Consider the following 15951-nt stretch of genomic DNA (forward strand, 5'->3'; position numbering starts at 1 on the left):
ACTTTTCAGAGTACTTTTTTTATCCACCATCTCACTTAATCTTTACAATAATCCTGTAAAGTATACGTGGAGAGGGAAAGACTTGATTATTTAATGGGTAGATTCCTTTCCTTTCTCTTCTACAGCCTCTGCAGTAACTTTCCCTGTTCCCTACCTCTCTGAAAGTTAGTGCGCCTAACACACTGACAGACAACTCCAGAGCCTTAGCTTAACAGACTTCTTGATTTGGGACTATGGTGTCCCCCTCAGATCCTCTCACCTCCATCTTTCTCTAATTAAATCTTTTTGAAATTAACACAGAATTACATAAAGTGAAAGGAACAAATCTTAAGTGAACATTTGATGAGTTCTGACACATGCAGATACCTGTGTAACCCACAGTCGAGACTGCAGAACATTTCTGTCACCCCAGAAAGTTCCCACGTCCTCCTTCCCCAATCATTCCAATCAAATGAAAAAGCTGAGGTTCTGAATGTACGGTCACTTGTTCACTATTTTTAATCTTTACACTCTGACTTGGAGAATCCATCCACTTCCACTGCTTCAGCCAACAACTATACAAGGACAGTTGCCCGGTCCTGACCTTATTGAACACTGAAGTTTTCTGCTTTCCAGCTGCTCTCATCTCATACATTTCCTGAAGGCTGCTACGTCAAACTTCACACCCATGTTCAAAACTGACTCCTACACCATCCACCCCAAATTAGTTTTATTTACAGGCATATTTCTGGCTCCAATGCCTGAAGTTTAAGAATCATTTTTTTAATCCTTTTTTTCTCTTTTTCTCTAATAAACTTCAATGCTTTCTCCTCCTCCATCCCTCATCTCTCATCTCTCAAGGTGAGCTCACACACCACCTCTCTGACCTTTCTTCACCTGCTCTCCATATGTGAACCTAAGGACTACTCTTTATGCAGATATGTGAAGCTGAACCACATATTGCCTGTTCATCTAACTTTAGTTATTAGTTACAGAAACAGTAAAAGAATAGACTTCACATATAAAGGTGCATAACAACTATTGCTAATACATCAGTACAATTACTTAAAAAGAAAGATTTAGACTTCCTATTTGACTTTCTTCTCAGACTTTTTCAGTTTCTTTTTATTGGTGATACCATTCAGTTTTGTTTGACTCAGTAACAAAAAAATTAGCAATAGCTCTTTTAGTGCAGTAAGAACAGCTTCCAGAACCAGGGGAAGTTAATCTGTCTCTTAGTACCATCATCTTTGAAATGAGGATAATATTAGTACCTATCTCACAGGCTGTTATGAGGATTAAATGAGTCAATATTTGTGAAGTTCTTAAAACAGTGTCTAGCACTTAGAGCAAAATAATTTAAGAAGATAAAAAAAGTATATGGTATTTCAGAGTTTATAAACTAGTTTCATGTAATTTATGCCTGATCACATCCATCCAGTGAAGTAATTAGAGCTGGCATTATTCACATAAGCAACCTGAGGCAAATATTTTCAGTGATTTGCCTAATGCCTGGCTAACCATGTGGCAGAACCTGGGAGATTCCAAGCCCAACCCACTTTCTGCTTTGCCTTCTTGACTTAGGTAGTGTTTTGATAACCTGTTTGATCCATTAACAAGTGACAAGTGTGCAATAAATACCCGCGTCTACCCACACATATATACACATATTAGAGGCTGAACATTGATTTGATTCGCTTACTGGTAATACTGCTAAAGTTAGCAATTGTTCACACGTAGGAGAGAAAATAACGTGAAGAAGTAATTAGCTTAGAAATACGGATAATTAAAGATTGAAATAACTAGCTCAATTATATTTCCACAGATGCTCACTTGCCACATTGCTCCATAGGATAAAGATTATTTGAAGTTTCCTGTTAGTGTGAGAGGATCTTTCCATGGCTAAATTCCATGCTCTACCTTGAATTTGGTTATAAGGACTCTCAAGGCCAGTTTGAAAAACAGGCTGTTCCACCAAATCAAAGGCTCTCAAAGTGAAGGCTCCTCCTTCCAGGCTTACTTTCTTATCATTGGGCTCAAGGTTCAAATAGAGGAGTGAGTTTTCCTATTGAAGACTGAAACCACTCACCAATCTCCCTGGTTAATCATAAAATGCTTGCTGGTCTCTAAATAGAAGCAAACTCTCCAGTTCTCAGCGCCACAGCTCCTGACCCGACTTGCGTACAAATAACGACCACTCAGAACCTCTGGCCCACCCACTGCCCACCACCTGTATTAGAAAGTGAGATAGTTCTGTCTTTTGCAAAGTGCCCGGCAGAACCAAGGCTTAGTAAATGATAGTAAATTATAATATGCTATTAACAAACATATACTAAGCGTTAAATATATAGCAGATACCGTCCTAGGCACTTTTATACGCCTTATACAACTTATCCCTTAGCAATTCCGCTAGTTCCTATTACCTGGTTTTACGGATGAGAAAAATGCTGGTTTACACAACTTGCCCAAGGCCACACTAGAAAGAGTACCAGAAACGAGGGCTGCCGACCCCAAAGCTTGAGCTCGTCACCATTTCACCCAACCACCTCAGAGACCTCCCAGTAAAAAGCACAAAAGCGAAGGCACAAAACGCGTGCGGGTCGCGCGTGCCCTCTCCCCTTCCCTCTGGACTCGGTAGTTGACGGGTTTAGGGCGCGACTCGGGGGTGAGGACCACGGTTACTTCAACAGAAAGGCTCAGGAGCCCGGGGAGCCTCGGTCCAGCCGCACTTGCCCTGCAAGGCCCTCTTGAAGGCGGCGGGGTCCAGGCGGTCCAGCGTGTCCAGCCGCGCCAGGCGCACCGAGACGCCCCCGAATCTGTCCAACTCTCCCGGCAGCTCGCCGGCTCCGGCCAGGGGATCCTGCGCGTAACCCGAGCCGTCCGAGGCCCAGCGGGGTCCCGATAAGAGCACCGCGCGGCGGGCCCGGGCCAGCACCGCGCGCCAGTAGCTCCCGCTTCGCGACGGCTGCATCTCCACGCCCGCCGTCGTGGCCCCACGCACCGCGAGCCTCTTAAGTACCTACGCCGTGCGCCCTGGAACAGAGGACGCTACCGTAAGTTTTAGAAGAGTACCACCCAACCCTTATCAGAGTTGAGCCACGGTTACCACTTTGCAGCGCTAGGCAGAGGAGACGGCTGAGTCTTGCCGACTGGCTCCTCTCAGGAATTTGCCCGGCTCCAGGAAAGAGGGGAGAAACTTTCCCACGACTCCCCTCCCCCCACCCGGTTTAATTCAACAGACGTTTGTTCAGGGATGAGGAGGGCGGCAGAGATTGGAAAAAGTCCTGTTTTTCAGGAATTTACAATCTAGATGACGGTCTGTCCACCTAAGCCTTCTTCCATGGCAGAAATCAATGACGGCGGATTCTGAAGACGCTCAGTTCGCCCGCTTCTATTGCGCTCCACTCAGGGGATTACGGCGCGGGACGGAGCCTCGCTGCCTTCTGCCCCGGAAGTTTTTCTCTCAGAGAAGCGTGCACGTTGAGCCGGCTTTACCGCTGCTTCTCTTGGGGCTGCCTTCCGATCATGTCTTCCAAGAAGAACAGAAAACGGCAGAACCAAAGCGCCGAGAGCGGTTCGCCCTCGCCCTCCGCTGCTTCCGTACTTGCGGGGTCCAAGGCTTCTCCTGCCGTTGCGGCCGGAACTCTGGTGGTGATCAACTTCTTAGAAAAGGGTAAAGAGTTCTAAGGGGGAGACTCGAGGCCGAGGGCGCGCAGCCTGAGGGGACGAAAACCTAGCGATTCTGCCTTGAGGTGCAGAGGTTTTGTTTGTTTTAAATTTTATTTTATTGAGTTATAGTCAGTTTACTATGTTGTGTCAATTTCCAGTGTGGAGCACAGTTTTTCAGTCATACGTGAACATACATATATTCATTGTCTCATTCTTTTTCACCGTAAGCTACTATAAGATCTTGTATATATTTCCGTGCTATACAGAGGTGCAGAGGTTTTTAAAAGTTGGGCGAGGCCGAGGTGTGAAAGCGGCACAGAAGTGTGTAAGACACCCCAAGCCACGCTTGCTCTGGAGAAGTTAGGCAGGAATGACTTCTCCGTGGCTAAGTCCAGCTGGCTCTTTTGTAAATTTCTTTGAATTTCTAAGTTGTACTTGAAACGACGTTGCTGTATTTAAGATTAACGGCATATTTAACGGCAAAACCACTCATTTCTACCGAGTATAGTAAACATATACTAAAAAACTAAATTCCCAGTTTGGTAACGATGTGGATGCGTTCTTTCTTAAGAGACATCAGTGTGCCTTTAAGAATGAAAGGTGGCCTTTTCCCTACTACACAGGTTCTAGTAGTTAATAACTGCTCTTAATTGCACACGGGTGTGAGCAGGAGATTGATTATGTCACAAACGTATCTCATTTAATCTTTTTATATGTCATCAAATTTTCTTAGTTTGTTTCCCTCTTTTTGATGGTACTTCATCAGTTTCCTTTGCAAGCTCACCCTCTGTTACCTGTCAAATGTAGAAGTTCCTTAATTCTTAGTCCTAAACCCTCTTTTTCTCTCTGTAAATCTTCTTTCTTATGCAAGTTCATCCAATGCCCAAAGTTTCCCATTTGGACCATTATTATTTTTTATTTGTATTTGTAATTTATGTTGTTTACAAGTCTTGATTTAATTGTCTTCTAGACCAGTGCTCCTCAAACTCTAGAGAAATTGTAAAATCTATGACATGTCACAAATCAGGGCTGTTGTAAAGTACAGTAAAAATAAATTACTGGGAAAATAAGTTTAAAAAATAGAAATCTATTTTAGATTTAACAGGTATAAAATTACTCTCAAATGGCAGTGAAAAGCTTCTAAATGCATTTTCTCATTCTTTGTACTCACCTCGTGAACATTAACAAATAGTTCGTGGACCACACTTTTTTTTCTTTTAATTGAAATGTAGTTGATGAACAATATTGTATTAGTTTCATGTGTACAACATAGTGATTCACTTTTAAATACATTACAAAGTGGTTACCATGATAAGTCTAGTAACCATCTGTCACTGTACAAAGTTTTTACAGTATTATTGACTCTGTTCCTTATGCTGTACGTTACATCTCTGTGACTTACTTTATAACTGGAAGTTTATACCTCTTAATCCCCTTCACCTGTTTTACCCAACCCCCTCATCCTTCTCCCATCTGGCAACTATCCCTTTGTTCTTTGTATCTATGAGTTTGTTTCTATTTATTTTTGGTTTTTTGATTCTACATATAAGTGAAATCATATGATGTTTGTCTTTCTTTGACATTTCACTTAGTGTAATACTCTCTAGATCCATTCATATTGTTCCTAATGGAAATATTTCATTGTTTTTATGGCTGAGTAATATTCCAGTATTTTATATATATTTTACACATGTATAGAATATGTACACACTTACATATAAAAGTTCTTTACATATTTTGGATATTAACCCCTTATCAGAAATATCATTTGCAGATATCTTCTCTCATTCAGTGCTGCCTTTTTATTTTGTTGATGATTTCCTTTGCTGTGCAAAAGCTTTTTAATTTGATGTAGTCTCATTTATTAATTTTTGCTTTTGTTGCCCTTGCCTCAGGAGACAGATCCAAAAAAATATTGCTAGTACCAACTTCAAAGAGTTTATTTACTGCCTGTGTTTTCTTCTAGTTTTATGGTTTCAGATCTTACATTTAAGTCTTTAATCCATTTTAAGTTTATTTCAGTACATGTTGTAAGGAAGTGATGCAATTTGATTCTTTCGCATGTAGCTGTACAGTTTTCCCAACACCATTTATTGAAGATGCTGTCTTTTCCACATTACATATTCTTGACTCCTTTATCATCAATTAATTGATGTTGATGAACCCATAGAGATGTGCATCTATTTCTGGGCTCTCTATTCTGTTTGATCGATCTTTCTGTTTCTGTGCCAGTACCATAATGTGTTAATTACTATAACTTTGCAGTATACCTCCAGTTTTGCTTTTCTTTCTCAAGATTGCTTTGGCTATTTGGGGTCTTTTATGGTTCCATACATATTTTAGGATTATTAGTTCCAGTTCTTTGAAAAATGCCATTGGTATTTTGATAGGGGTTGAGTTGAATTGCTTTGGGTAGTATGGATATTAACAATATTAATTCTTCCACTCCATAAGCACAGGATATCTTTCCATTTATTTGTGTCATTTTCAATTTCTTTCATCAGAGTCTTATAGTTTTTCACCCCCTTGGCTAAATTTATTCCTAGGTATTTTATTATATTTGATGCAATTGTTAGTGGGATTGCTTTCTTAATTTGTGGCCCACACTTTGAGTACAGCACTGTGCTATCCCTCTGTTTTTGGATTTTTCAAAGGTACTTCAAGACTGACCTCATGAATTCGTATTTCTTCCAACAAAACAAACTCAAGCTCTGTTCAGTTTTTCCCGTTGTAAAATTCAGAAGCCTAAGATTCATTCATAACACCTCACATTATCGAGTCCACCACCAAGTCCTGTTTGCTACCGGAACACTTCCCACATTCCACTTCTGCACTCCGTTCCCACTGCTTCAGCCTTAATCTCAGACACCATCCTCCCTCACCTGGACTACTGCACCAGCTGCTTCATTCCAATTCCTTTTCCACTCTGCAGGCAGAATGATCTTCTAAAATGAAAATCTTTTTGACCCTGCTTTTCACCACTAACTCGATTCCGGTTGCTGTCATATTAAAGACCAGGAGCTTGATACAGCCCACTGCTCTGGGTGGTCTTGACCTTCCATGTATGGCTCCTTCTTGCCCCCACCACTCTGCCTGTACTTTTTCCTTCAGATGCACAGTGCTCTCTTCTGTCAAGGATCTCTGCACATCCCATTTTCTTTTGCTGAGAATTGTCTTTTCCCCCCTTCATTTAGTTAATTTTACTCTTCCTTCAGATCTGAATTGAAACATTATTCCTTGGAGAAGCAGTCTTTGATTCTTCCAAATTAGATCAGACCCCTCATTAGAGACTCTCCTAACACTTCTAGTTATTCTTGCATTGCATTAATCTTAGTTTATAATTACACAGTTAGTTAGTGACTGTTCAATAACTCTCTCATCCTATTAAGTTATAAACTCTGTGAGGCTAAGGACTGTGTCTCCTTTTGTTCACCTTGTATCCCCCATGCCTATCATAGTGTCTCCTATAAAGTGGGCACATGGTAAGTGTTTGCTGAATGAACAGATGAAGGGTGGGTGGCTGTTTGAAATTACTATCTCAGTTAATCTGGCACATAAGATGCTCAATAAATGTGAATTCAGTTAATGGGGAAGTGGATGTAGAGATACTTTTTTTTAAGTATTGGAGGAATGAGGACTGGTGAAGGCAGTTGTATGGAGGACAGCTTGAGTAGATTTGGATGCTGAAACAGAGAGTACAATAGAAATGTATTAGGAAATAAGGTCAGTGGATGGGAATTTAAACATGATCTCCATTGGTGATAGGAAGTGAAGGTATTTAGATAAGTCTCTGATTTGTCACATCTTGGTGCATGGTGAATGTGCAGGATAGGATGGAGGGAAGAGAGGAAGAAAATGTAGAATCTTGTCAAGGACTGAGTACACCTGCAAGGTAATTATCAAGAGAGAAAGGTAATTCACTGAGGTTTCATTCATTAGGAAGAAAGAAGTGGCAGAAACTGAGCATTATAGGTTACCAAGCAGGACGCTCTGCTGTTGTTGATGAGAGTAAATTGTGTAAGAGACCTGGGGCTCACAGGAAAGTTGAATCTCTTTTCAGACTCTCATGTTATAAAAATGCTTATTTTATTCTCAGTACTGTTAATCTTAGCCCTGGATATGTTTTGTTTTTCTAGATTTGTTTATCTGATGACAGGGGGAAAATAAATGTGTTGAGAAGTTATTTTTTAGTAGCAGAGAATGATGTAAATCAGACATACCTTATGGTTTTGCTTTCATTGACTTAGTTCCTTTTTAATTGCAAAAGATCTGTTTTTCAGATTACTAAAGAACTCTAATACTAGTTAGAGCTTTGTGATTATGGTATATGTGGTTATAATAAATTTTATAATAAAGTTTATGATAGCATCATAAGTATTGCATGGATTTTGTGCTGAAAAAATAAATACTGTGTACTCATACATTCATTCAGTTCACAGATATTTATTACGCAGCTGCTGTATTTGATGCACTCATAGGCGTTACAGTTAGAAAGATGAATATGATCCAGTTCCTGCCCCAAAGCTGTATATAGTTTAGAGGAAAGTCAGATTGTAAGATATATGAGTGTTATGATGATAAATGCTAGTATCTGGCAGCATCGGGTGCTGGAAGAATCAGAGGAGGGACAGCTAACCAAGTGTGGAGACTGACGGGGTGGGTGGGCAGGGATGCAGATATTAGCACTTAATTTTCAGCTTTTGTAACAGGGCTGAATTCTGGGCCCCTTCTTTGGCTGAAAGTTGAAAGCACTAATGGTCGTTTCAGTTGGTGTTCGCCTAAGGAATAAGACCTGTGTTACTGTTCTCAATGTATTCTTGGAAACAGAAAGGAGAAATGGCTGATTGCTGTCATGTGGGTCAGAGTGGAAACATAATCCTCGAGAGCCAGATGATGTGCCGTTTCCCCAGGTCAAGCCTTTGAATACTAGTAGCCCACTCAACTTAGAATGTGTAGAATGAAAAGCTCAGAATACAAGTATAAAAAGCCTTGCAAGTATGTTCAGTTTGTAATGAAATTAGAGATTTTTTTTTTAAATAATGAAAACCGATACCCACTCTATGAAACCTTGTTTTTCAGTTAGCATTCATATTGTCAGTGGACCCTCAGAAAGGTTTGATTTTAAGTCAGTTTGATGAAATTAGGAGGCTTGGAACAGTAGTTTCTCCAGGGTATGGCAAGTATATTCATGTGGTCGTGTGGATAGAGGATTTTTATTCACTCCAAAAGAGTATGCTTTAACTTCAGGTACCAAATAGTATGAAAATAATTTTTTGTTGTCCTTACTTGTAGATGACAAAGTTCCTAAGACATTCCAGAATTCCCTTGTTCAGCTTGGACTCAACACCATGAAGTCTGCAAACATATGTATCGGTCGACCAGTGTTACTTACCAGTTTGGACGGAAAGCAAGAGGTGAGAATCCTTTATATTTCCTTACTTTAAAAAGATTTGAGATGTTTTTGATTTTTATTTTCAACACAAGCAGTAATAAATGAAAAACTCTCTTTTATAAGACCTTCACAGCTGTATACACTTTTCCTTCCTTCAATACCCTGGGAGTTGGAGCCCCTAAGTGTCATGATACAGAGCGAAACCTTTCCCCGCAAAGTGGTGACACACACACTACCAGCCCTGTTTCTCCAGTTTGCTAGTTAGTTGTATTTCTCCACAGAAATGTTATTTCGAGTATGAAGATCATCTCCTTTGTATGTAAATATTTGATTACCCTCCCTGTTTTCAGCTGTTTGTCCTGGCGGCCATTCATCATCCCTAAGACTCTAAGACCAGAAGCTTCCCTGTATTCTCTGCCTCTGCCGTGTCTTCTGCTGCTTCATCAGTTGGTCTTCTCTCATCCCGGGGGTCATCTGGAAATGTTTTGTAATCTCTTATCTGCTGATGGCATGCCTCCATTCTTTTCATTGTTCTGGGCTTACACTGTAAAAAAAATCCTTCATTGTGCCTTGCGGAAGAGAAGACTATAAACACGTACACTCAATCCACTATTTGGAGCTAGAAATCTTCATGTTTCTACCTTAGCATTTAAGTCTGATGAGACCGAGGTTCCCATGGAGCTCCTTTGTTGGGTACCTCACTGTTTGCTGGATGTAGTTTATGCTCCAGGCTGAATTACCTTATAGTTAGCGGGCCTTCAGTATTTTTTCTCATTGTCCTCTTATCATTTGTTAATGCCTTTGTCTCTTTCTCTAAATCCACCCTTCATCTCTTCCACCATTTTCATTGTGGGATTATTCTTAATCTTCTATGAAAGATGTAATATTTATAAAAATTAGTTTTTTTTTTGTAACTTGTGTCAGATTGCAACTCCTTTGGGGTAAGGTCTGTGTTTCGCAGATCCAGGTACTCGACTGTGCTGTTTTCTTCCTCATAAATTACTGATATTCTCCGAATATTTATCTTCTCATATTTTTATTTCCTGTGCTCTGGACAGGTCTACACAGCCTGGCCAGTGGCAGGATTTCCTGGAGGCAAGGTTGGCCTGAGTGAAATGGCGCAGAAGAATGTGGGTGTGAGGGTTGGTGATGCCATCCACGTCCAGCCTATTTTGGGTGCTGTGCTGCAGGCCGAGGAAATGGACGTGGCACTCAGGTTTGGCTCTTTTCTTTGGTGACTGTCTAGATCGGTGTTGCTCAGTAGAAATGTAATGAGTGTCATAAATGTGAATCACATACATCATTTTGCATATTCTAGTAGTTACATTTAAAAAGAGAAAGAAGTAATTTTAATAGTATATTTTATTTAACCAATATATGTAAAATCTTATTTGAGCTTACGTAACTATAAAAAACTATTAATAAGATTTTTCATTCTGTTTTTCAAACTGAGTTTTCAAAATCCTGGGTGTGTGTTACACTTGTAAAACATCTACATTTTAAGCACATAGTAGCCGCAAGCGGTGAGTGGCTGGTGGCCTCCTGTATTAGACAGCACCAGCTGGGTGAGTGCCGTGTGATTTACAGGCTAGTGACTCTAATGGCCTGGGATTAGAGTATGCCTTGACATTTTAGGTGTGAGGAAGTTACAATTGATGGATGTTTAAGAATGTTTTTCATCTTGAATTGCAGTGTAATCAGGGCTTCTCGTCTTTTTTACGGTTGTACAGATCACTGTGAGTAGGCAAGAAACAAGTTTTAATTTAATTAAGACTGTTCAAGCAAAGTATCTGATTGTATACTCTAACTCATTGATTGTTCAGTCTAATAAAACAGTTATATATATCAGATTTTTAAATGGTTTCCCACCAAAAACTATCAGTATGGTTAAAGTATATTGCTCATTCTCTTGGATGTTCTGTATTTAATAGGATTTTTACTCAGCTTGCATATATTCAGATCATAACAAAATTTGCTTTAGAAAGAATCTTTTGATATTTCAGTATCACGTTTGTAGCAATTTTGGAGATTTTACATTATATGCAAGAATCACAAAACATTTTCTAGTTATTATCTTGCTTTTAAAATGTTTACTTTTGCTACTGTTGTAGATTCTAAGCATGAGCTTTGGTGCATTTTTTTTCTTTTAAAAACAGGAAAATGTCTTCAGTGCGTTTAATAACAGTTTAATGAGCAACAAAATAAAAAGAAAGGAAAAGAGAACAAAGCGTATGTTGAGCACCAGCTGTGTACTAGTGCACACACACACATGTGCACACACATACACTTTTCCCCTTTTTCTTATTTGATCCCTTAAACATTCTGCAAGGTATCCATTTTTATCCCTTTTTCACAAGTGAGGAAATGGGCTCAGTGAGGAGTGGTAACTTGCCCATTATTTTATGAAACAGTAGTACTACTCAGGTTAAATAGGGTTAATCTTCAAACTTCTAGTGCTGCAGGTAGCAATAATCAGTTGACTGGATTTTTTATGATCTTACAAGGGTGACCTCTTGAGGGTGCAGCAGTCTTGAGTGTAATGATTACCTATTATGGAAGGACTGTGTATGTTTTAAATGGAACCTTGGTTTTTTATTTTAAAGAACCTTGTGTTTTAAATGTGGCAGCAGAACTTAGACAAGAAACTTAATTTCCAATGAGAAAAATCAGTAATTTTAGTCTGCTGCTTAAATACTTCAGTTTCATCTGAAAAATTTTATTAGTAAGGTTAGAGCGCCTTCTAGTGGAAATAATTTTATCTGCACTCATTCTTTTTTTAAAAGCATAATTGGTTATTTTTATTGTTCTTGTACATTTTTGCAAGTATCTTCTTTTCACAGTTTAATAAATAAACACAGTTCAAATATAAGTAGTTTCAGAGGTCTATAAACAAGTATATTTAAGCATTTGATGCTTGAAATTTTCTCATCTATTTTTCTCTCTTTTATATGAATACACAGTTGACTCTCATTATTTGTGGTAGTTATGTTCTGTAAAGTTGCCGCAAACACTGAATTAACATACTGAACCATTGCTCCCAGGGAGTGTGTATGTGTATTTATTAATTTAATACATATAAATATATGAAAATATGTCTCTCACATAGATTATAACCTTAAATCCTTAAACAACTCATTCTGGTAGATTCTATTTATTTTACAAAAGAGAAGAGGTGGCTCAGAAGCATTAAGTGACTTTCCTGAAGCCACCCCACTAACAGATGTCAGAGTTAGGACTCAAACCCCCTTCAGCTGGTCCCAGAGATGGAACTTTTTGCTCTATACTGTGCTGTCCCCTACCCTCTCCGGCTTCCATCCCCTGGTCACCTCTGAATAAAAGTTGAAACAAGGGACCTTTATCAAGCTCAGCTGGGAAACTCACATTTTTTTGGTTGTTCTACACACATCCATGAATGACTGGAATGCCTGCAAATACTAATTTTTGGGTTACAGACACATTTTAGCAAGTAGGTGAATTTGCAAATGCAGAATCCTCAGATGATGAAGTTTGGCTGTATTGGTTTTTTACTGATAGAGTGGGAACAAGGCTTAGAGTTGGACCAGATGGGCCTACTAATATACATCTTTTCCTGAGCTAAACCATTCTCCTTCTGTGATCTCTGGCAGAGCTCACAGCCATAGGCTTCCTGCACTGATATGGGCTGCTTACACACGGAGAAGGAGGAAAAATGCACGTGGTTTAGGAACTCTCCAAGAACATGGTTCTTTACAAGTGCAATGATTTTTAGATGTGTTACTTCCTGTACGCAAACAATCTCCCTGGAAGACACAGTTACCAATCTGAAGGAGGCTTTTTCATCTTGTCTTAGGCATGCGCTTTCTCTAGAATAAGAGAGAATTCCGTTGCACCATTATTCTCCTTTTTTTTCTACCTCTTCAGATAATGTAATCTTTAGGATTTAATTTTCCTAAAAGATAATTTATTAATTATACAAAGAGGATGATGTAAGCTATTAATAAAAGCCTTTCTCCAAGCTAAGCAGGTTCAGAAAGGAAGTGATGGAGGCCAGTGTTTTTCGAATGTTTTTGGTTATGACACATAGTAAAAAATATATTTTCGTTGTGATTTATTGTACATATACATTTACAGATGTAGTGAAGATATACATACACCTGAGTATATCAGTCTGTGTATGTGTAAGAGAGTAAAGAACGTTCATTTAGGCCACTCAACACCAAATTGCAAATAATATTTTCACAGCTATAAGAAGTATATGAGAAGTATAAATCATTCCAAAATTGTACAAATCATTTCCGGTTGTAAACTAATGATTCTTTTGATTTCGTCTGCATTACAATAAAGCATGTACATGTTTTATTACATTTTATTTTCTGGTATACTTAATGCTAATTTTTATTTTCCCCACCGTTTACAGTGATAAAAATGCAGATATTAATGAGGAACAACTGACTAGTTGTCTTCTGAGAAAACTAGGTGAGATACATATTTTAAATAGTTTTCTAAATTTTGGAAAGTAAGGCAATAGCAAATAAACTAGTGTGTCTTTGATGTCTTATATACATTTTTTTTTTTTGATAATGTAGAGAATATTCTCCTCAATGAATTGAAGTCCTTTTAAGATAGGGATATAGTGTGTCCCTATCTCCCCCAAAGCTGCTGAGTAATTTACTGGCAGTTGAGCAGTGGAGAGAATTTATGACTTGTCAATGAACAGAGTCAGTGGGAGAGCTGAGACTTCTAACCTTTGAGCCCTTGAGGAATGTTATCTTGGAGTGTTGGTTTTGGTATGCCATTTTAGTTTTGTTCATTACTGCATCTGGAATGCCTGGCTATTTGTGGATATGGTTTATAGAATCCTAAATATATTGAGTATAGAGGATTTCAGAGAATCATCTTGTCCTTATTCTGTCTCCAGATAGTGCTGTAATGTAGACAAATACTAGGTCTTCTGTTTCTCATGACAGTTATTTTATTAATACTTCCATCTTGATTTAGTCTTTTCAGATAGCTTTGTTAATAGATGAAATAAATTGCTATTTAAATTGTAAATGGGTGAAAAATTGTGTTAACATACACATTTAATAAATTGTTTTGCAGATGGCAAGATTGTGTTACCGGGCAACTTTCTGTATTGTACATTCTATGGACGACCATGCAAGTTGCAAGTGTTGCAAGTGAAAGGGGCAGATGGCACAATGTTGAGAAGGGCTCAGAGTGACTCTGACACTGATGTCCAGGTTATGGCCTCTGAGCCGTCCAGCATAGAAACCAGTACCCTGGATATATCTTTACAGCTAAGCCAGTTAAATCTGGAAGTACCTCGAAACCCAGCATCAAGCAGTACTCCTTACAAGCCAGTAGATGACAGAATGATAAATAAAGCTGGTGATGTTTTGTCCGATGTTACAGAGAGTCCTGAAAACAGTAGCGGACTTGAACTAGAGGAATTCACAGGTCTTAAATGCAGTTTTGAGTCTTCTAGAGAAGGAAATGGGCAACCTCTCAATGAAGAGAGGTCGCTGAAGTCATCCAGCGTGGGAGCAAAGTGCAACACTGATACCTTTTATTTTATTTCTTCGACAACAAGAATCAATTTTACAAAAATTCATACAAATTCAAAAAATCAGGACAGCCAATTCAAAGTAACTTATGACATGATAGGCGGCTTAAATAGTCAGCTGAAAGAAATTAGAGAAATAATTGAATTGCCTCTAAAACAGCCTGAACTTTTCAAGAGTTATGGTATGATTTCTTCAGTATATTACAACCAAAAGAGTTCAGTTCAAACTGAAAAGCAGTTGGCTCATTCCACTTATCTAATGACTGTTCACCTCTTTTCCTGCTTTCCTCCCTGAGTAGGAGTTATGGTAGGAGGTGTGAGTTGCTTTGGGAGATGCCAGTTAAATGAGACTTTCTATGCTTAGTCTCTTTAGGTTGTAATGTGAGTTTATTGCAGCCTTGTCTCTTCCAATTGCACATTTCCACACTTATTTGCATTGGATGTAGAATAAGTATCTTGTCTTGCTACGTTAGCTGTAATAACAAAAGAAATAAACCAAAAATGTTCAAATAGGTTGGATAAAACTTCATCCAGGAAATGTAGCTGTGTACAGATCTCTTTGCATTGGAGCCAGTGGTTCAGGGAATGACTTAGCTCCTAGGAAGCTCAGCGTTTCCTCTGAAACTCAGGGCTTTTTCTGCATGTTCTTGGCGCATACCATCTCTTTCTCTGCTTTTTCCTTTTCCGTGAATGTTTATGTATATAAAATGAACCCTTGGATTGAATTTTGCTGGTAGTGCCTATATTCTCCTAGATGGCTTTGTTTTCTGATCATTGAACTGTGCTGTGTGGGATGGGGCATGAAAATAGTGTAGGTGTCCAGCCAGGCTGTCAGTAACCAGCCTGGCCTGGTTGGGTCTACAGAGAGAAAAAGTCATTGCTGGAGATCGGTGTTTGGGCTAGTTACTATGTCATTCTGGAGGGAAAAAAGAAGGTCTGACACTATGGTTTTGATTCAAGGTATATTTATAACTTATGTTTGAAGTCATATGACAGCACTTAAAAGAAACCTAATAATGCTGAAACCAGCATTTGGTGCTTTTTCTTCTAGGAATTCCTCCCCCTAGAGGAGTGTTACTCTATGGTCCTCCAGGTACTGGAAAGACAATGATTGCCCGGGCTGTCGCTAGTGAAGTCGGAGCCTATGTTTCTGTAATTAATGGCCCTGAAATTATAAGCAAGTAGGTGCAAAACTTAATAGACTAAACAATACTATTAGATATATTAAATACCATTAAAAAATGGCTACATAGCATTCTGTCTGGATATTTCATATGTTGAAATATTTATTTATTTAAGTATAGTCAGTTACAATGTGTCAATTTCTGGTGTACAGCATAATGTCCCAGTCACGCATATATATATGCAT

General features: G+C 38.9%; 2 protein-coding genes across 11 annotated transcripts in view; one reads left to right on the forward strand and one right to left on the reverse strand.

The window, feature by feature from the left end:
• The window catches only part of NUDT6 (nudix hydrolase 6), a 66730-nt gene extending 63741 nt beyond the window's left edge, over positions 1–2989 (reverse strand). For 3 of the 5 annotated variants that reach the window (XR_004313541.1, XR_004313540.1, XM_032462912.1), the window contains exon 1: positions 2713–2989. Coding sequence is in view for 1 of the 5 variants with exons in the window: in XM_032462912.1 (XP_032318803.1) it covers positions 2713–2950 (238 nt within the window). In the remaining 4 variants the exon portion in view is untranslated. Of the gene's footprint in view, positions 1–2402; positions 2637–2661 lie in introns of those variants that run through there. The other 2 variants (XR_004313544.1, XR_004313545.1) reach the window with 2 other exon arrangements.
• A 374-nt stretch (positions 2990–3363) lies between these two features.
• The window catches only part of SPATA5 (spermatogenesis associated 5), a 300435-nt gene continuing 287847 nt past the window's right edge, over positions 3364–15951 (forward strand). For 4 of the 6 annotated variants that reach the window (XM_032462983.1, XM_032462968.1, XM_032462977.1 and 1 more), the window contains exons 1-6: positions 3365–3652; positions 8941–9062; positions 10099–10256; positions 13437–13495; positions 14120–14764; positions 15634–15763. In XM_032462983.1, the coding sequence (XP_032318874.1) occupies positions 3505–3652; positions 8941–9062; positions 10099–10256; positions 13437–13495; positions 14120–14764; positions 15634–15763 (1262 nt within the window). In that variant the 5' untranslated portion in view covers positions 3365–3504. Of the gene's footprint in view, positions 3653–8940; positions 9063–10098; positions 10257–13436; positions 13496–14119; positions 14765–15633; positions 15764–15951 lie in introns of all 6 variants that reach the window. The other 2 variants (XM_032462972.1, XM_032462959.1) reach the window with 2 other exon arrangements.

This window comes from Camelus ferus, chromosome 2 (genome assembly GCF_009834535.1).
Source record: "Camelus ferus isolate YT-003-E chromosome 2, BCGSAC_Cfer_1.0, whole genome shotgun sequence".
Taxonomy (NCBI): domain Eukaryota; kingdom Metazoa; phylum Chordata; class Mammalia; order Artiodactyla; family Camelidae; genus Camelus; species Camelus ferus.